Genomic DNA, 16,084 nt, shown 5'->3' with positions numbered 1-16,084 from the left:
AAGTGCCTGCGAGAGAGAGAGAGAGAAAGCTCAGTGCAACCTCTGAGCCTGGCTGGGGCCATCCCTGATGCTTCAGAAGAAGGAGATTTAAAAAAAAAAAAAAAAAACAGACTACTCTGGAGGGGGAATCCCTTCCTGACCCCTGCAAGTGGCTGGCTGGAACGCTGAAGCATGAACTTTTAGGAACTTAAGACATAAACCAGAAGTGAGCCCCTACCATTCCAATCAGCCCTGTCACACAATCACACTCAGAAATTGGTCCAACTCTCCTAATACTAAGGCCTTGTCTACACTACGAGAGTAGTTCGATTTTACTTGCATCGAATTTTTGTAATCGATATTGCAAAGTCGAACGTGTGTGTCCACACTAAGGACAGTAATTCGACTTTGTGCGTCCACACTAACGGTGATAGCGTCGACATTCGAAGCGGTGCACTGTGGTCAGCTATCCCACAGTTCCCGCAGTCCCCTCTGCCCATTGGAATTCTGGGTGTAGTCGGCAATGCCTTCTGGGTAACAAAATGAGTCGAGGGTGCTTTTGGGAAACTGTCGTCATCCGTCCATCACTCCCGCCCTCCCTCCCTGAAAGCGCCGGCGGGAAAACAGTTCGCGCGCTTTTCCAGTCATTGACAGCGCGGACGCCACTGTACTCCGAGCATGGAGCCCGCTGCGACCATCGCTGCAGTTGTGGCCGCTCTCAACGTCTCGCAGCTTATCATAAAGGTTTCCCTGAGGCAGATGCAGAAAAGTCAGGCGAGGAGGCTACGGCACCGCGGTGATGTCCTGAAGTCTGAGAGTAGCACAGACCTGTCAGAAAGCAGGCGACCCAGCGCCGAGGACATCACAGTGGCAATGGGTCATGTTGATGCCGTGGAACGGCGATTCTGGGCACGGGAAACAAGCACTGAGTGGTGGGACCGCATAGTGCTGCAGGTCTGGGATGAATCCCAGTGGCTGCGAAACTTTCGCATGCGGAAGGGAACTTTCCTGGAACTTTGTGAGTTGCTGTCCCCTGCCCTGAAGCGCAGTGACACCCGGTTGCGAGCTGCACTGAGTGTACAGAAGCGAGTGGCCATAGCCCTCTGGAAGCTTGCAACGCCAGACAGCTACCGGTCAGTCGCGAACCAGTTTGGGGTGGGCAAATCTACCGTGGGGGTTGTTGTGATGCAAGTAGCCAAGGCAATCGTTGATGTACTGCTGCCAAAGGTAGTGACCCTGGGAAACGTGGAGGCGATCATAGATGGCTTCGCAGCGATGGGATTCCCAAACTGCGGTGGGGCCATAGATGGAACTCACATCCCTATCCTGGCACCGGACCACCAGGCCACCCAGTACATTAACCGAAAGGGCTACTTTTCCATGGTGCTGCAAGCACTGGTGGACCACAGGGGACGTTTTACCAACATCTACGTGGGATGGCCGGGCAAGGTTCATGACGCTCGTGTTTTCAGGAACTCTGGTCTGTTTAGACGGCTGCAACAAGGTATTTACTTCCCGGACCACAAAATAACTGTTGGGGATGTGGAGATGCCTATAGTCATCCTCGGGGACCCAGCCTACCCGCTAATGCCCTGGCTCATGAAGCCCTATACTGGCGCCCTGGACACTGAAAAAGAACTCTTCAACTACCGGCTGAGCAAGTGCAGAATGGTGGTGGAGTGTGCTTTTGGCCGTCTCAAGGGGAGATGGAGAAGCTTACTGACTCGCTGTGATCTCAGCGAAACCAATATCCCCATTGTTATAGCAGCTTGCTGTGTGCTCCACAATCTCTGTGAGAGCAAGGGGGAGACCTTTATGGCGGGGTGGGAGGTTGAGGAAAATAGCCTGGCTGGTGATTACTCACAGCCAGACAGCCGGGCGATTAGAAGAGACCAGCGGGAAGCGCTGTGCATCCGGGAGGCTTTGAAAGCAAAGTTCCTGAGTGAGCAGGGTAACCTGTGACTTTATAGTTTGTGTACTGAGAAGCTAAACCTGCCCCCGTTTCTTTACCCAGTTAATGTTGACTATCCTATCCAGTTACATACCCCCTTCACCCCCCCTCCAATACACGTGTCGAAATAAAAATAGTTCTACTTTGTTAAAGCACACCGTTTTCTTTAATACTGTTTTCGCGGGAATTTTTTAAAACTGGGACGCAGACTGTGGTGCGGGGCGGGTGTAGTGTTGTGACGCGAATGCAGCTTCTAAACTCAAGGATTGACAGGCTCCGCTGCGGTGGGATGCTTGTTTCAACGGAGCCTGTCAACCCTCCTGATCGGGACTGTGTGTATGGGGGGTCTATTTGACTTTGTGGCAGGGGGAGGACGGTTACAGATCCCATGCTGTGTGGCTCTGTCATCCTGCCTAAGGACCGGCGCTTAAGATCTGTAACTGCCCTCCCCCGCCACAAAGTCACAGAGCAACCCACCCCCCCCCCAACATTACATCAAAACAACCTCCCAGACTAACCGGGGCAACTAGTCACTGCATCACTGCACTGTGTATGTGCCCTGCTGCTGTGCCTGCCCCCGACTATGTACCCTGCCAAAGGAGACTGTCCTGTCCAATTACCAACCCCCTTTCCCCTCCTCCTCCAAAAGAACATGATTGAAACAGTAGTTAACAGAAACGAATTTTTTATTATCAACTACACATGGCATTGGGAGGTGAAACTTGGATGGGGGCTTGTGTCAGGCGGGAAGGAAAGAACTTTTCAAATTTTGGGAAATGAGAGCCTTCTGCTACTAGAGCTCTCTGCAGGGGTGGAGTGAGACTTAGCAGGGACTCTGCCGCCTCTCCTTCTTTGCACTTTGGGTGAGGTGGGTATGGGACTTGGTGGCGGGGGAGGGCGGTTAGAGATGGACTGCAGCGGGGCTCTGTCCTCCTGCCTCCGTTCCTGCAGAACATCCACAAGGCGCCGGAGCGTGTCCGTTTGCTCCCTCAGTAGTCCAAGCAGCGTTTGAGTCGCCTGCTGGTCTTCCTGCCGCCACCTCTCCTCCCGATCCATGTTGGCTTGGTGCATTCGGGTCAAGTTCTCCCGCCACTGGGTCTGCTGTGCTGCCTGGGCTTGGGAAGAGGCCATAAGCTCAGAGAACATGTCCTCCCATGTCCTCTTCTTCCTACGCCTAATCCGCGCTAGCCTCTGGGAGTGTGATTCCAGGCTAGGTTGTGAGACAGTCGCAGACGGGGCTGTGGAAATGGGAAAAAGGGAGTGAATTCCTCAGAAAGATAAATGTAGTTGTGAACAAAGAACATAGTCTTTCTCTGTGAACAAGACCATGCACAGCACCTTTCACATGCGCACTCAGCACAAGGTCGAATTCTCGGCCTTCGCATTCAGTGCCTGGGGTCTTGAACAGCACATTTGAGAAGCGAGGCAGCACAACGGAATTTCTGTTGCAGGCAGACATGGTAAGCCGTACACTTGTGGCAGTTTAAAACTTTTATATTACCACTGGCCTCATTTCACATTTAAATCAATGTCAGTCCCTGCTGCCAGCAATCCGGCAAGCGGGAACTCTGCCCCTGTCCCACCCCCTCGCGGCTGTCCCCGGGAACGGTCCCTTTCGGCTGCCCCTCTCCCGCCTCCACCGCGTGGCTGCAAACCAGCGGTTACAGTTCTGTAAAGGAACGGGAAAGCAGTCCCAACACTAACATTCCCCTACCTAATTAAAAGCAGGTCACCATGGCCGACATCACCCTGATGAGGATCTCCGAGAGCGACAAAGAGAGAATGCTCCGGGAAAGCCTCCAAAGACCAGGGCCGTATGCCGCCCTGCTGTGCAGAGCAATGATCCCCGAGTACTTGATAATCTCGTGGCGCGGCAACGTGTCGTACTTCGGAGGACCCAATAAGGCCGCTCTCCCCAAGAACCTCATGCAACGGCTTTCAAGTTACCTCCAGGAGAGCTTCATCGAGATGTCCCAGGAGGATTACTGCTCTATCCCCGGACACATAGACCGCATTTTACTGTAGCTGCAGTAGCAGGGAATAAACAGTAGAGCGGCTTGTGCAGGACAATCACTGAAAACCGGACATTGCTAGATTTCTTTTCAAAACTTGCACTGCCCATTACTAAACCGTTAAGCGCCTAGGGCACACTAATCATGAACAACCCATTCTTTTAATTGTTAATATTCCTGTTTTGTTAAAAATAAATGTTTAGATGTTTACAACACTTACTGGCTGATCCTTCACCAGATTCTGTGTCCGGGGTAACGGCTGGGGACGCTTCGTAGGGGATCTCTGTAAGGGTGATGAAGAGATCCTGGCTGTCGGGGAAATCAGCGTTGTGAGAGCTGCCGACTGCCTCGCCCTCCTCATCTCCTTCCTCATCTTCCCCGTCCCCTAACATGTCCGAGGAACCGGCCGTGGACAGTATCCCATCCTCAGAGTCCACGGTCACTGGTGGGGTAGTGGTGGCGGCAGCACCGAGGATGGAATGCAGTGCCTCGTAGAAACGGGATGTCTGGGGATGGGATCCGGAGCGTCCGTTTGCCTCTTTGGTCTTCTGGTAGCCTTGTCTCAGCTCCTTGATTTTCATGCGGCACTGCGTTGCATCCCGGCTGTATCCTCTCTCTGCCATGTCTTTAGAGATCTTCTCGTAGATCTTTGCATTCCTTCTTTTGGATCGCAGCTCGGAAAGCACGGACTCATCGCCCCACACAGCGATGAGATCCAAGACTTCACGATCAGTCCATGCTGGGGCTCTCTTTCTATTCCCAGACTGCACGGCCATCACTGCTGGAGAGCTCTGCATCGTTGCCAGTGCTGCTGTGCTCGCCACGATGTCCAGACAGGAAATGAGATTCAAACTGGCCAGACAGGAAAAGGAATTCAAATTCAAATTTTCCCGGGGCTTTTCCTGTGTGGCTGGTCAGAGCATCCGAGCTCGCACTGCTGTCCAGAGCGTCAACAGAGTGGTGCACTGTGGGATAGCTCCCGGAGCTATTAGCGTCGATTTCCATCCACACCTAGCCTAATTCGACATGGCCATGTCGAATTTAGCGCTACTCCCCTCGTCGGGGAGGAGTACAGAAGTCGAATTAAAGAGACCTCTATGTCGAACTAAATAGCATCGCAGTGTGGACGGGTGCAGGGTTAATTCGATTTAACGGCGCTAACTTCGACATAAACGCCTAATGTAGACCAGGCCTAAGTAAGTTGTTTGCCCTCAGAACTCCCATTGGGAGGCTGTTCCAGAACCTCACCCCTCTGATGGTTAAAAACCTTCTTCTAATTTCCAGCCTGAATTTGTTTATGGCCAGTTTACAACCATTTTTTCTTGTGCCAACATTGTCCTTTAGTTTAAATAGCTTTTCAGCCTCCCTGATGTATTTTATAGAGAGGCCCTCTCAGCCTTCTTTTTGTCAGACTAAACAAACCAAGTTCTTCCAGTCTCCTCCCATAAGATTGACCCTCTATTTCCCTGAGCATCCTAGTAGCTCTTCTCTGCACCTGTTCCAGTCTGAATTCATCTTTCTTGAAGATGGGTTGACCAGAATTGTACACAGTATTCCAAATAAGGCCTTACTAATGCTTTGTATAATGGCATTAATACTTCTCTATCCCTACTTGAAATGTGTTGCCTAATATAGCCTAGGATTGCATTTGCCTTTTTCACAGCCACATCACATTGGTAGCTCATAGTCATCCTGTGATTGACCACACACCCAGGTCTATCATCTCCTCTGTCACTTCCAACTGATGAGATCCCAGTTCTAGCAGACATTCTTATTATTAGACCCCCTAAGTGCATGACCTTGCACTTTGAACTGTTGAATTCATCCCATTATTGTCATTCCTGTCTTCAAAATCATTTACCAGTAGATCTTCCCATATAATGTTCCACTCTTCCTCTGTATTGATGATGCCTCTCAACTTTGTGTCATCAGCAAATTTCATTAGCACACTTATGAACACATCAGATCAACTCGTGGACTGGTCTTCCCAAAACAGCCTGGGATATTCCATTCTTCTAGATGGAACCACAACTACTCACCTGATATATGTTGAGTCAGCTCAGTACATGGCAACTCATATCCAGCATCATGTCAAGTCTTGCACAACTTTCCACACAGTCAGCACAGACAGTCACTGATCCATATTGGTCTTCAGCTACCAATTGTCACAAGCACAAAGAAGAAACAGTGAAACCTGCGCAAAGCCACCTGGGATTAAATACAGTGAGGCCCTGGAACATAGTAACAATACCATTCCACCACATCCTGACAGAGCAGACTTACAGGCATTTCTGTAGAGCCATCTACAAAGCAGCCACCAGAGCCATTCGACACGGATATCACCCTGTGTACATCCCTGCCCTGAAGAGTAGTGCACCTCTCTATTCGAGCAGTATGAGTCAACAGGTGACCCAGACTTGGCCCTTCACTTAATCAAAACTTTGAGCTGTGCTTGTTGAGCCAAATGGGAGGAAAAGACCAAGAACCTGGACTTTACTCGTTTCAGCTGCAAATGCTGGAGTTTACTTTGTTGCCTTGGAGTAGCCCAGCAACCACAGACACCAAGCCGATCATCTATGAATGCTAACCAAGTAGTCACCCACCTGCTTTGAATGGGAAAGACACCTCTGGAAAAAGAAGAGAAGAGTCAAGTCCAGAGTGAGTGGTGGGTCTTCCACAGGCAGCACAAATACAGAGGTTGCCCTGAAGCGCTCACAGTTCCAGAGATGGACAGAGTGATATATAACATCATGTCTGGCACTGCTGCTGGCTATGACAACATTTTTCCAGAGTTCCTGAAATATCTTAGCCCATGTGCCCGCTCTTGGCTGACTCGATTCTTCACATGGGTCATGTCAAAAGTCACTGGCCTCCCAAAACCTGGTAAAGACCCAAACCAGGTATCAAGCTACCGCCCAATATCATTGCTTTCTGTATGTCTCAAGGTTCTAGAGCACCTAATTTTACAGCAAACAACACCAGAGGTGGAGAACATATTGAATGTCAAGCAAGCATACTTTCGACAAGGTTGAAGCACATGTGACCAAGTACTTGCGCTAACCACATTAATTGAAAGCAGTTTTCAAAGAAACCTGAAAACAGGTGTAATTTTCCTTGAACTCACTGCAGTGTATGATATGGTGTGGCACACGGGTCTACTTGTTAGAATATCAAGAGTACACTCACCATGGACTACTGATGCCATCGAATTGCTACTCCAAGATAGACGGTTCAGGGTGCATGTGAGTGAGAAAACAAGTGCTTGGAAAAAACAGATGAACTGGTTACCCAGGGGTCTGTTCTAGCCCCAGCCTTGTTCAATCTATACATCAATGACCTGCCACCAACCCAGTGACAGAAGTTTATCTATGCAGACGACTTCTGTTATGGTCTACAGGCTCAGACTTTCTTTGGGCTGCAGAAGACCTTGAGTGACGATGAAGCAAAGCTGGCTGACTACTGCAAGACATGGTGCCTTCAGCCTAGCCCCGGCAAAACAGTCTTTAGCACATTCCAACTCCCAGCATGCTAATGCTTAAGAGGGAACTAAACATCATAACAAATGGTCAGAGGCTGAAACATACCCAGTTTACTTAGGCGTGACCCTCGACCAACCACTGACATACAAGAGTCACCTGAGCAAGACAGCCTCGAAGGTCAAGACATGCAACAACCTTCTCAGCAAACTGGCAGGTTCTTTATGGGGAGTGGATGCTCCAGTCCTAAGGACCTCAGCCCTCACCACCTTATACTGAATAGCAGAGCACTGTGCACAAGTATGGAGTCAGTCAGCACACACCAAACTTTTTTATGTGCAACTCAACTCAACAATGTGCATCATCACAGGAACTCTCCGACCAACTCATCTTCCATGGCTTTCAGTTCTGAGCCCCATTGCTCCCCCTTACATCAGGTGGGAGATTGCAGCTGGCAAGCTGCTTGAGAAGATACATGCCAACCCAAGCTTGCTCTTGTTCAATGACTTTTTTAGTCCATCAGCTACATGTCTTTCATGATGATATCCACCGTGGTCAAGGCTGCCACCCCAGGATGTGACAGCTGAGTCCCTGTGGCGGGAAGACTGGTGCTTCACATCAACCACCAATCAGTTCCTTGTCACAGACTCTACTGCTCACCTACCCAGCTTCAACCTGCCATGTCGTCAGGCCCTTCCTAACTGATTCTGAACTGGGCAAGGCCTCTGTGCAGCCAACCAGCACCATTGGGGTCTTCGAGACAGTCCCTCTGCAGCTGCAGTGCAGGTTGAACAAAGATACACATTGTCAAGGAGTGCCAGCTAACCAAATTCAGTGGTGGGCTCCGAGAGCTCCACTTGGCCACTCAGAATGCTATTGCTTGGATCAGTTAATGCGCAGACACTAATTAATTTGGCACACAATTTGGTCCCAAGACCGATCCTTGAGGAACTCTATTGATAACCTCTCTCCAGCCTGATAATGCATCTTTCAGCACAACCCATTGTCTTCTCCCCATGAGCCAATTTCTTATCCAACTTAAAATGCTTGTACTGAACCCCATCTTCCCTAATTTAACTAATAATTTCCCATGTGGTACTGTGTCAAATGCTTTAGTGAAGTCCAAATATGTTAGATCTACTGCACTTCCCTTATCTGAAAAAAAATCAGTTATTTTCTCAAAGAGGGAAATCAGGTTAGTCGGGCATGATCTTCCTTTGGTAAACCCATGTTGCATGACATCCCGTTTACCATTTTCCTCTATGAATTTAATTATTCTTTCCTTCTCAATTTGTTCTAAAACCTTACATGCTACTGAGGTCAGACTAATATCTGTAATTGCCCTGATCACTTTTTTCCCTTCTTAAATATAGGTACGTTAGCTATTCACACTGCATAACAGCCCAACCTCATCCTTCCTAATTCCCTTTTTATTTATATAACTAAAAATCCTCTTATTATTTATTTTCATTTCCTTGGCAAGTGCTAGTTCAATTTTACTTTTAGCAATTCTTACTTTTTTCTTACATTTTCTAACCTCCAGATGTAGCTTTCTTTGCTTTTTCCATTCCCCATCATCTCTCTGCTTACTCCTAATAACCTTTTTGTAGTCATTATTCATCCAGCTGAATCTGGAGCCTTTCCATACAATTCTCCCCTCTCCCACTCCCCCCCCCCCACTTGGGATGCAAATTTCAGATCGTTTTTGTAGAGTTGATAGGAAGAAATTCCAAGCCTTCTCCAAAGTTAAGTCATTAAGCTAATTCAGTCCAGTTGACTTTGTTAACTACTGTCCTTTATTTCTCCAATTCTGCCCTTTTGAAATAAAAAACCATAGTTGGTGTCCTGGTTTTGATTATCTTTCCATTTAATTTAATCTGAATCAATTCATGATCACATGATCCAAGGTTATTGCATATGACCAACTCTCTGTGATATCATCCCTACTTACCAAAACCAAGTCTAAATTTGCATCACCTCTTATTGGTTCAATGACAATTTGATGAAGAAAACTCTCACCTATCATACCCAGGAATAACTGGACTCTACCCGTACTAACAGCATTTATTCTCCAATCTATACCTGGGAAGTTAAAGTCTCCCATTATGACACAATTTCTCAAATAACTTATTTTTCTAATAATATTAAAAAAGATCCCTGTCCATATTCCAAGTCTGACCAGCTGGGGCCCCCAGGGATCTGTACTGGGACATTGGGACATGCTGGCTGCCGCTTCCCGCAGCTTCCATTGGCCGGGAACAGTGAACCACGGCCACTCGGAGCTGCGGGGGGCCGTGCCTGCGGACGGTCAATGTAAACAAAATGTCTCGTGGCCCGCCAGCGGATTACCCTGACGGGCCATGTGCCGAAGGTTGCCGATCCCTGGTCTAGATTAGGGAATAGCTGAGTCACCCCGTCCGCTAACCTGGGGTGCCCTTTACACTGCTTTGCTGTTGTTGCCTCTACTCCTGGACTACTCACAATCAGCCTCTAGCATGTAAGTCACTGCCAGTTATGTCTGTGTGCACTTGCAGCCTGACAGTCACACCCAGGCTTTTACTTGTCTGGATTATACTGCAGGGTGACTCCAGCACACTCCCAGTCCCAGATTTTCCCAGAAATATACATCTAGTACTGCCCAGCCCTCTCCTGGACAATACAAACTTATATAAGTTCATTATTTCATCAGTGGAAATAATATGCAGGGATTTTGTTGCCTCAAATGGAATTTTCCAGACACTTTGATTCAAACACACTGGATTAGATAAAATGTAAAAAACCCACAAGTTAATTAACAGCAAAGAGATAGGTTTTAAGTGAGTACAAATAATGAGGCATAAAAGTCAGAAATTGTTACAAGAAAAATAAAGTTAAAAACACAACTCATGCTTAATTTAACAACTGTTAAATTCAGGGTAAAATGTTTCTCATCACATGCTTTCAACAGTCTTACTGGCCAAGCTTGTTAGGCCAGGCCCCTTTCTTCTATTTAAAGGCTGCTTCCTTTGTTCCTTCTGGTGTAGTGAATCAATGGACAGAGAGATAGTTAGGAGGAGATGTGCCTGGGGGTGTTTGTCCATCATTTTTATATTTTTAAGAACAAGTTGGACAAACACCTGTCAGGGATGACCTAGGTGTACTTGGGCCTTCCTCAGCACAGGAGGCTGGACTTGATAACTTCTCGAGGTGTCTTCCAGCCCTGCATTTCTATGATTCTATGGTTCTATATAAATACCTTAGCTAGATATGGCTAGATTGTCAGAGCTCAGTTTAACCGTTGTGCTCTCAAATCATTACAGCACGGCTTTTGTAAAGAGAACTCAGGCCTCACCAATCTATTAGAATTACATGAGGGAGTCAACAAGCATGTGGGTAAGGATGATCCAGTCAACATTGTGTGCTAAAATAAAGGGACCTGCTCCTTAGACCATTAAAGTCAATAGAAAAGCTCTCACTGACTTCAAGGGCTTTGGATCATGCACTGAATTTTATATATATATATATATATATATATATATTCAGATTTCTATGATCTGGAAAACAGGTTATAAAGCTCTAAGATCAGACTTTCTAATGAGATTTCTAATATTTCCTAGATTCAACTGGTCTGTAAAAAGAATAAAAGTATTATAACTTACACTAAATATTCATAGATTCTATTTTGTATCGTAAGATACTGTTCTAATAAACTTTAAAACAATATATTTCTCAGCCCAAGTGCTGATCTACTAAAAACATCTCTAATATGAAATCTCAAATACTCTGATTAAACAATAAATTGGGTGATAAATAATCAGTAAAACAATAAAACCTTAGCAAAAATCTAAGACAAAGGATCAGATTGGTGGGGAGGGAGGATGACTGTACCATTACGCATCTGTGTCTTGACACAGGCATAATGAAAACAATATGCTAAATTACAAGTTTGAGTGACAGATGAAAATTAGAATATGAAAGTGATCGCAAATCATATACCTTACATCAGGGGATAGGGAAACATTCATAATATCACATTCAGGTACTAAACTGCCAAATGGAAAACTTATTTAGAAACAGTTCAATAAAGATGGTAATTAAAGACAATCATGTTTGCAAGTATATTTTCTGAACTGTTGTAACCAAAAAAAATATATAATGTACTTGCACTGATTTTTTTTGCAATGCAGATGTCAGATTCATGCCACACTGAATTTATTCACTACCCTTTTTAAAAACAGATTTATACATTTTCCATGAAGACAATTTATTTAAATACCACCAAAGATGCAAAGTTTGCTTTGCAACTGCAAAGCTTCTTGAAAAAGTGTGAAATAATGTATTAACATATGTATGAGGGAGAAAAATAACTCCAAATTTCCAATGAAACACCAGGATAAATATCACAATAGCTAAGTTCCCACAAAAGGTTGCTAAATCCCCAGAATGTGATCATTACAGCATCACTGGGGCTCCTGTCAAGATAGAACCCACTCCGATACCACTCAGCCCTATGCTGAGGAAAGGAAATCATCTCTTCAACAAAAACTTTGGCCTGAAGAGGACCAAAAAGGCAAAGGAGAAATAGAGAGCAAGAGCAGGAAAGGAAGAAGCTAGAAAAATGGGCCTTTTCTCTGTAAAGGCACTCAGCGCAGATCTACACTACAGCCTAAGTCGATATAACTTACATCACTCAGGGGTGTGAAAAAGCCCCCTTGCCCCCAAACAATGCAATTTTCACACTGTCCACACTCTCCCGATGACATAGGTGCTGCTTCTCGCCAAAGTGTTGTAATTATGCTGCCAGGAAAGCACTCTCCCGTTGGCATAGGGCATCTTCACCAGATGCGCTACAGCAGCACAGCTGCATCGGTGCAGCTGCACCAATGTAACACTGTATGTAGACTTGCCCTCAGAGTCAGAGAAAGTGAGATACCACTTGTAGCGATATGATTCCTTGCAGAATATTATTCAGTCAAAAGATGACTATTTGCTGTAAAGAGTTCTAGACAGGGAATAAAGTCCCTGGTAAACGAGAGAGAGAGCTGGAACTTGAGCTGTGTAGAAAACTGTTTGCAAGTTTTTTTCTTTTAATAAATGCCACCTGTTTAATGGACTGATTGCATTCATCATGAGACATCACTTAATTTCCCTCTGAACAGCAAACCTAGATGCTGGCTGATAGGTAGCAGATTACCTGGCTTTCCCCACAAGAGAGACTTGCTATCCAGGTTAAGTCTGGGGAGGAGAATGGTGGGAGTAATGACTATCTTGTGACCTTTCTAATCTATCCATGAGCCTTAGCTAAGCTTTCCCATACTCAGAAAAGATTGGAGTTCATTTTAGTTAAAGGAATGGGCAAGGACTTGTTATGAGGTTGTTCATCCTATTTTTTACAGTTCTGTCTCTTGTCTAGATTATTGTTGTTTTTTATTTTAAGATAACTATTCCCCCCTTCTTACACCAAACATAAACTCCCCTCCCGTTTAAGCACTCTTGCTTGCCATATTGACATGTTCTCTTTTTATTCATGATTGTATATGTGCGTTGACTTTGTCTACATGTTCTCAGATTGGCTACTACTTAAGGTTCTCTTTTTTTTTAAGTCCTATTAAAAAGTTGTAAAAATGCATTTTAAAACCTTTCACTGACATAATGCAGCAGCAGTGACATTATAACAACTTTATATAAAATAGCTTAATTAAAAATGTAACAATCCTTTTAAGCTAATTGGATCTGGGTCACAGATCTTTGGAAGCCAATAGGATGTCAATACATGTGTAAGAGACTTCCACTGATATCATCTTGGGTCACTAGCAGAGTGTCAGTGGAACAACTATCTCATTTTGATGTGTCATGTTTGCCGTCTCAACAATGTATCTTTCCTATGAATGAAGTAGCAACTGTGCACTTACTTCAGGCATCTTTTCCTCTTTGAGAGATGTCCTTTGTTTTAGGTTTAAACTTACCACTGCCCCAGACAAACTAGTGTTCACATTTTCCTAATCGAGAGCCCTGTTTTCAAACCCCCGGGGCAGAATTTACAAAATTTACAATTCCTGAATGTCCAAAATGAACTAATTTTCTACTATTTTATATTGATTTACATGTCACCCTTAATTCCGTATTTACATTTTGTTAATAATTTGGGCCCTGCTCCCATTCTCACTGGCCAATGGCATAACTCCCATGGCCTTCACTGGAAGCAGGATCAGGCCCTTGCATCTTAAAGAGTTACAAGATTTAAAAAAACCCTACCAACTTCTCATTTCACCTGAAACATCTGGGATTGTCAAAAGTGCTCAGTGTTGGTTTAACTTTGTTCCCACTGAAGTCAGTGGGAGTTTTACTCTTGACTTCAATGGCAATAGAGATAGACTCCTACTGAGCACTTTGGAAAATACCACGCTCAAGCTATGACCTACTAAGCAACTCAATTCCCACTGACACCAACAGGAGTTAAAGATACTCAGCATCTCACAGGATGACTGGTATAAAAATCCCCTATTTATCATTCCTCTAACCTCAGTCTACTTGTCTATGTGCTTAGATTGTGAGCACCTTAGACAAGGGGCAGTCCTTTCTTAAATGTCTGGGAAACTCTTAGCACCTGGTGGGTGCTATCATAAAAGATGATGATGATAATAATAGGCTCTTATTGATTAGAAACTCAAAAAGATGCTGGCATGGTGGCTTCCAAAGCTGCTTTCTTATTTTTATTAATATTCTCTTCACAGAGCACTCGACATGTGTTTTAGCTCCGCAGAAGATTAGAAGACCTCTGGTTGTTATTTTGCAGCAGACAGGACTGCTAAGCTTTTTTTTTTCTTTCCTTTTTGGAAGAAAGATATTTTTGGACATATCATCCTCAGTGTGGATCAATGCCATTAGTTAAAGCTAAGAGACATCTCTCAGGCACTGTGGAAGAATCAGCTGGGTTTTAAATCAATAAGTTACCTCTGACATTTATAAACACCCTTTAGAATCATAACATTATTTTAAAACATTTAATATCATTTTGTGAGGATGGCTCATCCTTTAAAATCTCTCTTTGCCCCTCTTGAGAACTCATTCAATGTAATAGACTGCAGTTTCAGCTAGATCATTCAAGAGGGAAAAAAAATTTAAAAAATGATTGACTTAACCTCACTGTAAATATTCTATTGTTATTGGTTCTATTGACCTTTTTGCCCCTTCTCTCTTTCCCATAATGACACATAAAAGGCTCCTTTTTCAATGCAGAAATTGCTTTGCTAATGACAGCAACCGCTCAAGGATAAAAATAGACCTAGAGAAAGAAGAGAGGAGGCTCCCAGATTTTAAGGCCAGAAGGGACCATTGTGATCCCTTGCATAACACAGGCCAATAAACCTCACCCAGTAATTCCTGCATCAAGGTGTAGGTATTGCTTTCAGCACAGTGAGTGTGGACAGCTCAGGAGCAGAAAAGTAGAACCTATCAGCAAAGGCCATCTGCACACACAGAAAGCCATGGAGACCCATCAGACCCATCTTACAGAGAGGTGGCATTTAGTGGGAATAGAGTGACACAACTATTGAGCTATATACCAATTAGAAAGATCAGCCATAGAACTGAGAAAAACTTCTTGCAAAACTTGGCACTAGCTTATTGCTTTAAAAGTAATAGGTGCCTATTGTCTTTCCCCAAATTAGAATAATGCTTCAACCTTTTGGAGACTGCAGATATATACTGCACAGGAATCCTCCTAAATGTTTGTCTGTCTTCAACTCTGGCCAGAGAGGAAGGATGGTCCAGTGGTTAGGATACTAGCCTGGGATTTTGGAGAGTATCCAGTACTATTAAGGGTTTGTATCTCTGCACACTGCAATCAAAGGTGTGATTTGTAGCTCAGATGGGCATTCCCACACTAGCTGTAATCTAGCTAGCACGCTAAAAATAAAAACGAATCTGCAGCAGCACAAGGTTCAGCATGGCCTGTACAAGGCCACTGGTCCCCCTGAGGATGTACGTGCATTGCTAGCCCACAACGAAGCCTGCACCACCATATCTTCACCACTATTTTAGCCGTGCTTGCTAGATTAAATCTTGCTAGGTTAAATTAACAAGGCTGCAAATGTACCTCCAATTGCAGTGTAGACATACTTTAAGTAGAAGTCTAAAAAGTCTACCATGGACTGCAAGGGAGATGCCATCAATAATTAACCCTTGGATATATTAGTGTTACAATAAAGTAGAATTTGAAAGGTATAAGACATAGTCTCTACAGCTCCCCCACACTATACGCACTTTTTAGACAGCTAGGGCCCTACGTTTTCTGGATTGCCAGTGTCCATTTGATGCCTTCATGGACAGTACTGTATGCTGTTGCCATGCAAAAGACTACGGTTTGAGATTCTCACTGCTCTGGGAGCACCACAGTAGCGATGCCTTCTGTCTGCTGGAGGGTGAGCCAGTGCCCTACAAAGAACTTCTTTGCTTTACAGCAGGAAGCACAGACTCACTGACACTATTAAGCAAGCGCTCCTAACATGTGGAATGAAAATGTGTTTGCTTTTTGCTGAGAATCCCAAACCAATCTCTTATTTACTTTGATAATAAATCTGGCCATCATCTGCTCGAGAAGATCCACGATGAAAAATGTATCTGACGATGTGAACTCCGTAATAGATCCAGCGGTATGAATGCGTAAACTTGCCTTTCTGAAACAC

At 44.9% G+C, this 16,084-nt stretch overlaps 1 protein-coding gene across 1 annotated transcript; it reads right to left on the bottom strand.

Moving 5' to 3' along the window:
* Positions 1 to 2,148: 2,148 nt before the first annotated feature.
* LOC135981395 (uncharacterized) lies at positions 2,149 to 5,141 on the bottom strand. The gene is made up of 2 exons (XM_065583664.1): positions 4,163 to 5,141; positions 2,149 to 3,168 (listed from the first exon to the last, which is right to left on the bottom strand). The coding sequence occupies exons 1-2, from the start codon at positions 4,737 to 4,739 to the stop codon at positions 2,693 to 2,695; spliced, it is 1,053 nt and encodes a 350-aa protein (XP_065439736.1). The 5' UTR covers positions 4,740 to 5,141; the 3' UTR covers positions 2,149 to 2,692.
* Between the last annotated feature and the right edge of the window lie 10,943 nt (positions 5,142 to 16,084).

This window comes from Chrysemys picta, chromosome 2 (assembly GCF_011386835.1).
Source record: "Chrysemys picta bellii isolate R12L10 chromosome 2, ASM1138683v2, whole genome shotgun sequence".
NCBI lineage: Eukaryota > Metazoa > Chordata > Testudines > Emydidae > Chrysemys > Chrysemys picta.
Note: the sequence above shows the minus strand (reverse complement) of the source record. Positions and strands in the feature narration are given on the sequence as shown.

Excerpts from the sequence above, each read along its gene's own strand:
- LOC135981395 (XM_065583664.1), bottom strand. The coding sequence starts at position 4,739 with ATGCAGAGCTCTCCAGCAGTGATGGCCGTGCAGTCTGGGAATAGAAAG. Across the intron at positions 3,169-4,162 it reads ATCTGGTGAAGGATCAGCCA|CCCCGTCTGCGACTGTCTCA; the intron begins GTAAGTGTTGTA and ends CCATTTCCACAG.